The sequence below is a fragment of the Natator depressus genome, chromosome 28, assembly GCF_965152275.1.
Source record: "Natator depressus isolate rNatDep1 chromosome 28, rNatDep2.hap1, whole genome shotgun sequence".
Classification (NCBI taxonomy): Eukaryota; Metazoa; Chordata; order Testudines; family Cheloniidae; genus Natator; species Natator depressus.
In genome coordinates this window covers 2,470,507-2,478,736 of record NC_134261.1, presented here as the reverse complement: position 1 = coordinate 2,478,736, position 8,230 = coordinate 2,470,507, and the positions used below count along the sequence as shown (strand labels likewise).

At 66.1% G+C, this 8,230-nt stretch overlaps 2 protein-coding genes across 6 annotated transcripts; one reads left to right on the top strand and one right to left on the bottom strand.

The window, feature by feature from the left end:
• Positions 1 to 1,488: 1,488 nt before the first annotated feature.
• CYB5D1 (cytochrome b5 domain containing 1) lies at positions 1,489 to 6,295 on the bottom strand. Of its 5 annotated transcripts, none has more exons than XM_074941207.1 (5): positions 6,112 to 6,295; positions 4,421 to 4,497; positions 3,071 to 3,289; positions 2,291 to 2,552; positions 1,489 to 1,640 (listed from the first exon to the last, which is right to left on the bottom strand). In XM_074941207.1, exons 1-5 carry the CDS (start codon positions 6,236 to 6,238, stop codon positions 1,606 to 1,608), a joined length of 720 nt encoding a protein of 239 aa, XP_074797308.1. In that variant the 5' UTR covers positions 6,239 to 6,295; the 3' UTR covers positions 1,489 to 1,605. The 5 variants fall into 5 exon arrangements, 4 of the variants coding, with proteins under 4 accessions (XP_074797308.1, XP_074797307.1, XP_074797309.1 ...); XR_012636434.1 differs by having other exon boundaries at positions 1,503 to 1,640; positions 2,181 to 2,521; positions 6,112 to 6,292; XM_074941206.1 differs by having other exon boundaries at positions 1,503 to 1,640; positions 2,181 to 2,552.
• A 107-nt stretch (positions 6,296 to 6,402) lies between these two features.
• Positions 6,403 to 7,990, top strand: NAA38 (N-alpha-acetyltransferase 38, NatC auxiliary subunit). Its single transcript, XM_074941102.1, has 3 exons — positions 6,403 to 6,480; positions 6,878 to 7,061; positions 7,507 to 7,990. Exons 1-3 carry the CDS (start codon positions 6,403 to 6,405, stop codon positions 7,617 to 7,619), a joined length of 375 nt encoding a protein of 124 aa, XP_074797203.1. The 3' UTR covers positions 7,620 to 7,990.
• Positions 7,991 to 8,230: the final 240 nt, after the last annotated feature.

The window sequence follows — 8,230 nt, the reverse complement described above, 5'->3', positions numbered from 1 at the left end:
AGATATCCTCACGGTGCTGAACCCACTTGGAACTCCATCTCGGACCTGCGGTCTCTGGAACATTTTTCTCACTCGGTGACCAAGACTTCTTAGAAGGACCTCTAGCACTTTTACTTTTCTTGTCAATACCCAGAGACTTAGAACGTGACGCTCTCTGTACTACTACTTCCGGGAGGAAGGACACCGCTTATAGCCTGGCATAGCGCAGAACAGAAAAGACCAGAGAAACCTCTCAACTGGAGAAAAAAAGGAACCAAAGGATAACAACCGCCCCAACTAACAACTAAACCAAACTAGCAAACTATACTAAGTAAAGTGGGCACGCTCGACACTCCGTCTCAGGACAAAGGCGGAACTTAAAGGCGTTCGCTCACACAGCCCTATATGTCCTCAGTACAGGGCGCAAGGAGGTACGGGGCGCATGTGTAGGTCAAACAAACACTGACACCAAAAATCCAAGGCATATGGGGACACATGCGCACTTAAAGTAACCGGGAGTGGAGCACCCACTCACTCAAAGAAGAATGGAGGGGAATGCGGAGTGTGTAGGTCTCAGTTATTTTAAATCCACTTCTCTGAGCAGTGTGTACCTTGGGGCAAAATAAACCATGCTTTGCTCTGGAGAACCAGCTTCTGGGGCACTGTGTACTGTTACCGCCCCTGGGGCGAAGGAACATGGCTGGAGACTGGCAGGGCGTAACCTGGAGAGCACCTCTGAGAGCAGCTGGATTGCAGGATCCCACCCCATAGCTGAGGGGAGCAAGGGGACCCTGGTGTGTGTGTTGGGTGGGGGGGAGAGGAAACGGGGCACACTGAGCCCCTGGCAGGGGGGTAGACAGAGCCTCTGGCACAGAGGAAGGACTGGGGGAATGGCAGGGGGTCCTTGCAACAGAGGAGGAAGGGAGGGGGGGTGCACAGGGAGTTAGTGGGGCGGACAAAGGATGCCAGGAGGGTGTGCACAGAGCTCGGCCGTCAGAAGCTATGAAGTCCGCACCCCCCAGGTGTCAGATCCAGCCCCAGTTGTCGACTGTGATAGCTGAGGGAGGGGAGCTGGGGGTCAGGGATCTCTGTCAAGGCAGCTGAGGGCTGGGAGATGGATGCTCAGCTGCTGCCATCTAGTGGCCAGAGCAGCTCATTACCTGGCATAGGGGGTGAGGCCTGTGGAAGTGCGCAGGGCCCTGGGATCACGGCACGCATCCAGGGTCCATAGGTCAGGCCAGTAAACAAATCCATGGGGGAGATACCGGTCTAGATAGGCCCACGCATCTCATCCAGGGCAGCAGAGAGGGGCTGGGATAACAGGCTAGATGGGCCCACAGGTATGATCCAGGGCAGCAGAGAGGGGCCAGGATACCAGGCTAGATGGGCCCAAAGGTCTGATTTAAGGTGGCAGGGAAGGGATGGGTTATTGATGGGTCCTGATGTATGGTGACAATTCCTACCCCTCATCCCACAAGAGACCATCATAACGTCAGTATCGTAACAAAGATTTTATTTCCATTATGAACACGACAAGTTGGTACAAAACAGCCCCACGGTACCAGCACCACAGAGACAGGCCGGAAACAGGAACCCTGTGTCCGACGTGGAATGGGAGCGACCGTTTCAGCTCCCGAGCCCGGGCCAATCCTTCCCTGCGCCTAGGACAGAAAGAACACAGAGACCATGACACCTCACTCATGGACAACTGAGAGGTTGTCAAGAGCAATCGAAGGAAATACCTGGGTAGAGAATGAAGCTGTCCTGGGGGACTCTCTGCCACAAGATACCGAGCTTAGAGAAGATTCAGCAAAAGGGTCAATATGGATAAATGAGCACATCCTGAATTACCAAAAGGAGTTCGGGACGGACTTGTAAATCCTAACCTCAGGGGAACATCTCCCCTGGGCAGGCTATGCCATAAATGTCCACTAGGGGGTGTCACACACCTTATTCTGAAGCAATTGGCCCCTGCCACAGACGGGATACCAGGCTTGATGGGCCTATGGTCCAATCCGGTTTGGCTTGTGATTTGCGTGAGAGTTGGCAATGCTGGGGGTGGGACAAAGGGGGCAGGACGGGATGAAGCAGGGAACACTAACACTCCGCGGCGCTTTGAGCTCCGGGAACCGGGTTTTCTTTAGCTCAGCTTCGAGAGCTGCAAGGTCCCGGGTTCGAGTCCTGGAGACAGAGCGACTCACCCGGCACTGCTGCAGGTGGAGAATTCAGGAGGAGAATTGAGAGCCGTTTCCCGCCTGGGGCAGAAATCTCCCCAAGGAAAGGGCCCAACGGATGGCCCTGCCCCCGCTACCTAGAACTCGGTGAGATCGTCGTTGAAATACAGCAAGATGCCCGGCGTGTACAGGTCGGAGTCCAGGTTGAGCTGGTAGAACTCCGCGTCCTCGTCCGGGATCTTGTTCTGCTCCAGCGTCTTGTCCATGTCCAGGTTGACGCCCTCGTACTTCCAGGTGTAGCTGGCGGCGTGGGCGTTGTGGGGCAGGTAGCGCCGCAGGATCTCCCACATGGACTCCTCCGCGCACACCTGGGGGACGGCGTGAGAGACTTGGGGCCTGCTGGACTGACCGGCCCGCGAGCAATTATTTCTTCCCCCAAAACTCCAACCTCAGCTCCCAGGGAAACAAAAGCACCATCTCCCCCAGGCGCCCCCTGCTGCTCACAGGGGAGTTCACGGCCTCCCTAACCCAGCAGCACCAGCCTTGCATAAAGCAGCTGCTGGCTCAGACCACCAACTCCCCTCCACCCCGCTCCATGTCCCACCCAGCCCTGCTTCTTAGATCCCTTCTTCCCAGCATGCCTTGCTACCAAGCCCTCCACCTCAGGGACTACAACTCCCAGAATCCCCCTGCATCCGGGGGGAAATGGGGTCATGGCCAGCCTTAAAGGACCAGCATGCTACCACATCATGTGTATTTCAGGACAGGAGTGGGCTCTAGATTGATTGGAGACCCCACTTAGCACCCGTCCGCATGTCCTGGTAACTCAAGGCCCCCCTGAATAGTACGTGGGGATGGCAATTTGCCCAGCGTTGCCACTCAAGCTCCCTGCCCCCTCAGTGTGAGGCCCAGCTCACCTCCAGCATGTGCTCCTGCGAGGTCAGGGTGTTGACGATGCGGATGTGCCGGGTCTTGGAAGCCAGGATCCCCACTTCATACTTGCTGTCCTTCCACCATGGCAGCCCGAAGTCATTTGCCCAGTCGGAGCGGGGCAGCTGGGGTGGGATGTGGATGAAGCGGCCCTGGGGGGTGTAGTACTTGACGCAGCCCGTCAGCGGGTCCACGTGGGTCTGGATCTGAAAGGCAGGCAATTCCATTACCAGGATTAAGAGGGAATCCGACTGCACTCCGCCGGCCACTGCCTCCTAGGTCAATAAATGTGTTACAGGCAGACAAGAATCACAGACTTGCTTAAAGCTGATGGGCCTGCTAAGCATCGTAAATGGAAGGAGCAATTAAATACCCCCTTTGCATCATGAGAGCTGACTAGGAAGCCAACGCCCAAGGCCTGAGAGCCAAAAGATTTCCCTGCGACTGGGACATGGATTGGTTGCAGTTGTGCCTATGCAGGGGCGAGGAAGAAAGCTAGGGAAGCTGTGCTGAGGGAGTCAGCAATGAGGCAGAGTTCTTTGGGGCACAGGACTGGCTGGAGAGGCAGGCTTGGGGATTTCTGAGCAAGGAAATTGCCTGGTGTTTGATCCCAGAAAACAGGACTGCAGTACGGTCTTTGCTTGCACTACCGAAATCCCTGACTCGCAGCACCCACCGGGAACAACCCTGAATATCGGCTCACAGCTTGGGCGAAGGGGGCAGCCCCAGGATTCCACCAGATCAGCTGGTCCCAGATCCCACTGACAGCGGAGGATGGATCCCAGCCTTCCGCTCCCTCAAGAAGAGCCACAAACAGGAACCTGAGTGTGGGGTTCATGGGGGAAGGGGACAGAGGCATCAGACCCTGAAGCCCTAATGGCTGTGGATCAGGACCCCGTCGGCAGGTCAGCGAGCTTGTAGTCAGCTGCTTAGCGAACAAGCCAATCCCACCCTGTGAGACAGAAAAGGGCAGAGCTGGAGAGGGTGATATGGCTGGGAGGGAAGGTTTCCATCCGGGGTTGGGGGGGGGTGGGGGCGAGTTCTGCGCCCAGCTGGGGAATTCCTCTAAAGACAAGGAAGGAAGGAAAACGTTCTATTCCCACTGTGCAGCCACCTCTAGGGTGGGCAGGGCGGCTGGTTATCCAGGGATCCCTCGCCTGGCACTGAGATGCAGCCACCTCTGGGGCAGGGCCCAGCAGCTGTTTAACCACTTCACAATGGTTTCGGACAGGAAGGGAAGGAGAATCCTGCGCCCATGTCAAACTGCAGGGGTGGCGTTTGGGGATCTGGGCAAGCACCGGCCCCCTGTAACGACCCCCCACTCTGCCAGTTCTCACGTCTCTGGTCTTGGGGTTGAACCAGTGGCTAATGTCCTTTCCCGCTGCTTCCAAGATGGGCCTCAGCAAGACGTCCCCTGCGGGAGACAGAGCCGGCAGTCAGACGGCATGTGCGGTGATGTGGCGGGGTGGGGGACATGCATCCGTGTGCCCCCAGGCCGGTGGGGCCAGGTTCACAGGGTGGGTGCGGGTGCAGTGGAGGGGACTAGGGAGGAGTGCCACAGGGTGTTGTGGAGTGGGGGGGGGGGCTGGCCCACCAGTGGGTGTGTGGAGGGGGTGCAGTGGGTGTGGGGTTCCCCAGTGAATGGAAGGATGCCGGTTACCTTTGTGCTATAGGGCCAGTAGGTTCAGGTCAGGCTCTGGGGCTAGGATGGTCTGTGGGGGTCCCGATGGGGGGGTGCCCTGTGGGGAGGAGTGCCAGGGTGCACATGGGGGCTTGGGGGACTCTATGAAGGGTGGAGTGAGCATTGTGTGTGTGTGTGGGGGCCTATGGAGGGTGCCCCAGTCAACTGGGGGGTCTTGACCAGAGTGCGATGTCAGGGGGCGTACGGGGGTGCAGCGATGGACTCTGGGGGGAGTCCAGGAGGGAGCCGCAGAGTATTGTGGGGGTGCTGGGGGTTGTGGCACCGCAGTGCATTGGGGGGGGGGTGCTCATGGATACCACGGTACATTGTGGAGGGGGTTTGGGGGGGGCGCCGTGGGGCATTGTGGGGGGTGTTGGTGGGGGGGGCGCCGCAGAGCTCTGTGGGGGGGACACGGGCAGGGGGACGCTGTGGGGCATTGTGGGGGGGCTCAGCGGGGGGGGCCGCGGGGCTCGGTGGGGGGGCGCGGGGCATTGTGGGGGGGGTTGGTGGGGGGGCGCCGCGGGGCATTGTGGGGGGGCTCGGCAGGGGGGCGGTGCGGGGCATTGTGGGGGTCTCGGCGGGGGGGGAGCCGCGGGGCTCGGCGGGGGGCGGCGCGGGGCATTGTGGGGGGCTCGGCGGGGGGGAGCCGCGGGGCTCGGCGGGGGGGCGGCGCGGGGCATTGTGGGGGGGCTCGGCGGGGGGGGAGCCGCGGGGCTCGGCGGGGGGGACACCGCGGGGCATTGTGGGGGGGCTCGGCGGGGGGGGAGCCGCGGGGCTCGGCGGGGGGGCGGCGCGGGGCATTGTGGGGGGGTTCGGCGGGGGGGCGGCGCGGGGCATTGTGGGGGGGCTCGGCGGGGGGGGGAGCCGCGGGGCTCGGCGGGGGGGCGGCGCGGGGCATTGTGGGGGGGCTCGGCGGGGGGGGGGAGCCGCGGGGCTCGGCGGGGGGGCGGCGCGGGGCATTGTGGGGGGGCTCGGCGGGGGGGGGAGCCGCGGGGCTCGGCGGGGGGGCGGCGCGGGGCATTGTGGGGGGGCTCGGCGGGGGGGGGAGCCGCGGGGCTCGGCGGGGGGGCGGCGCGGGGCATTGTGGGGGGGCTCGGCGGGGGGGGAGCCGCGGGGCTCGGCGGGGGGGACACCGCGGGGCATTGTGGGGGGGCTCGGCGGGGGGGGAGCCGCGGGGCTCGGCGGGGGGGCGGCGCGGGGCATTGTGGGGGGGTTCGGCGGGGGGGCGGCGCGGGGCATTGTGGGGGGCTCGGCGGGGGGGGAGCCGCGGGGCTCGGCGGGGGGGCGGCGCGGGGCATTGTGGGGGGGCTCGGCAGGGGAGCGGCGCGGGGCACTGTGGGCGCAGACCCTCGTGCTGCCGGACCAGCGGGCTGAGGTCGCAGACGCGGCCCAGGTACGACACCCAGAGGTCCCCGGGCCGCGCGTGCGCCGCCACCTCGCGCGGGGTGAAGTAGCGGGACGGGAACGTCTCCATCGCGCCGCCCGCGCTGCCATGGCAACCGCCGGCCGCCCCCCTCCCAGCAGCCACCGCGCGCGCTCGGCCCGCCGGGAGACTCCGCCCCCCCGCGCACGGGCCGCCGGTCCCGCGCTGCGCTCGCGAGAGGGGGAGGAGCCGCCGGGGGGCGGGGCAGGGGCGGGATGGCGGCGCCGGCCGGGCAGCGCGAGGAGAACGGGTGCTGCGGCCGCGGCCCGCGCGGGGGCGGGGGGAGCCCCGCGGTGAGAGGGGGCGGGGGGCCAGGTCCCTGGCCGGGGGGCAGCGGAGGGCGGCGGCGGGGGGGCCGGGAGGGCAGCAGCGGGGGGCCGGGGGGGGCGGCGGGGAGGGCCGGGAGGGCAGCAGCGGGGGGGCGGCGGCGGCGGCGGCGGCGGGGGCTGCGCAGCGGGGGGGGCCCTGGGGGGCGGCGGCAGCAGCGGGGGGGGTTGGGGGTCGCGGCGGGGGGGGCAGCGGGGGGGCCCTGGGGGGCGGCGGCGGGGGCAGCAGCGGGGGGGGGGTTGGGGGTCGCGGCGGGGGGGCTGCGGGGAGGGGGCGGGGGCTGCGCAGCGGGGGGGGCGGCGGGGTCCCCGGGGCGGTTCGGGCTCCCCGCTCTCCCCGGCCTGACCCCCGCTCTCCCCGCAGGACTCGGAGGCGGAGGCGCCCGACTCGCCCCGCGCCCGCGCCCGCCGCCAGCTGGAGGCGCTGCTGAACCGCAGCCTGCGGATCCGCATGACGGACGGGCGGACGCTCGTCGGCTGCTTCCTCTGCACCGACCGCGACTGCAACGTCATCCTGGGCTCGGCGCAGGAGTTCCTCAAAGCCAGCGGTGCGCCGGACGCCGGGGTTCCCCGCGCGGGGCTGGGGGCCAGAACTCCTGGGTCCCCTCCCCGGCGCTGGGAGGGGAGTGGTGGGTTAGAGGGGGGCGCTGGGAGCCAGGACTCCTGGGTTCCCTCCTGGGCGCTGGGAGGGGAGTGGGGGGCTGGTGGGTGGGTGGGTGGGGGGGGGGGGCTGGGAGCCAGGACTCCTGGGTTCCCTCCCTGGTGCTGGGAGGGGAGTGGTGGGTTGGGGGGGGGCTGGCAGCCAGGACTCCTGGGTTCTCTCCCTGGTGCTGGGAGGGGAGTGGTGGGTTGGGGGGGGGCTGGCAGCCAGGACTCCTGGGTTCTCTCCCTGGCTCTGGGAGGGGAGGGGGGGCTGGTGGTTAGAGCGGGGCCCGGGGAGGGGAGCGGCTGGCGCAGGGAGCGACTCTCTGACCCCCCCCCTCTCGTCCCCAGACTCCTTTGCGGCCAGCGAGCCCCGCGTGCTGGGCTTGGCCATGGTGCCTGGCCACCACGTCGTCTCCATCGAGGTGGAGCTGGAGAACCTGGGCAGCCCCCAGTACCTGTGAGAGGCGCCCGGCAGAGAGACCTGCCCGAGGACCTGCCCGCGGGGCGCTGCCGGGCACTGGGGCTGGCGGCCGGGGGGCGCTCTGCCCAGTAAAGCCTGTGGGGAGCCCAGAGCAGCCGCCGGGCCTCGTTTGTGCCGCGCGGGTCTCGGCGTACCTGGCCGGAAACAAGCCGGTTCCTTCGCTCTCTCCTCCCCCCCCCCGGTGGGTGACCGGGCTTTGTTCTCGCCCTTGGGCCCTGCCCCTCACCTGGCGTCTGGGCACCAGTAGCCGAGCCAGGGTTAGTGCCAACTGCTCCCCGCTCTTCTCCCCACACCAAAACTAATCCCCTCGCTCCCGACACACAGCCCCTGCTAGCCCGGCCCTGCCCCCCCCCCCCCCCCCAGCCCTGCTGGTGCCCCTCACTCCTGACCCACAGTCCCTGCTAGCCCGGCCCTGCCCCCCTAGGTCTGCCCCTCATGCCTGCCCTGCAGCCCCTGCTAGCCCAGCCCTGCCGGTTCCCCTCACTCCCAACCCGCAGCCCCTGCCCCCCCACAACCCTGCCAGTGCCCCTCACTCCCGACCCTACTGATTTGTTTTCCCTGTTCCCCCTCCCCCCACTAGCACTGTTAACC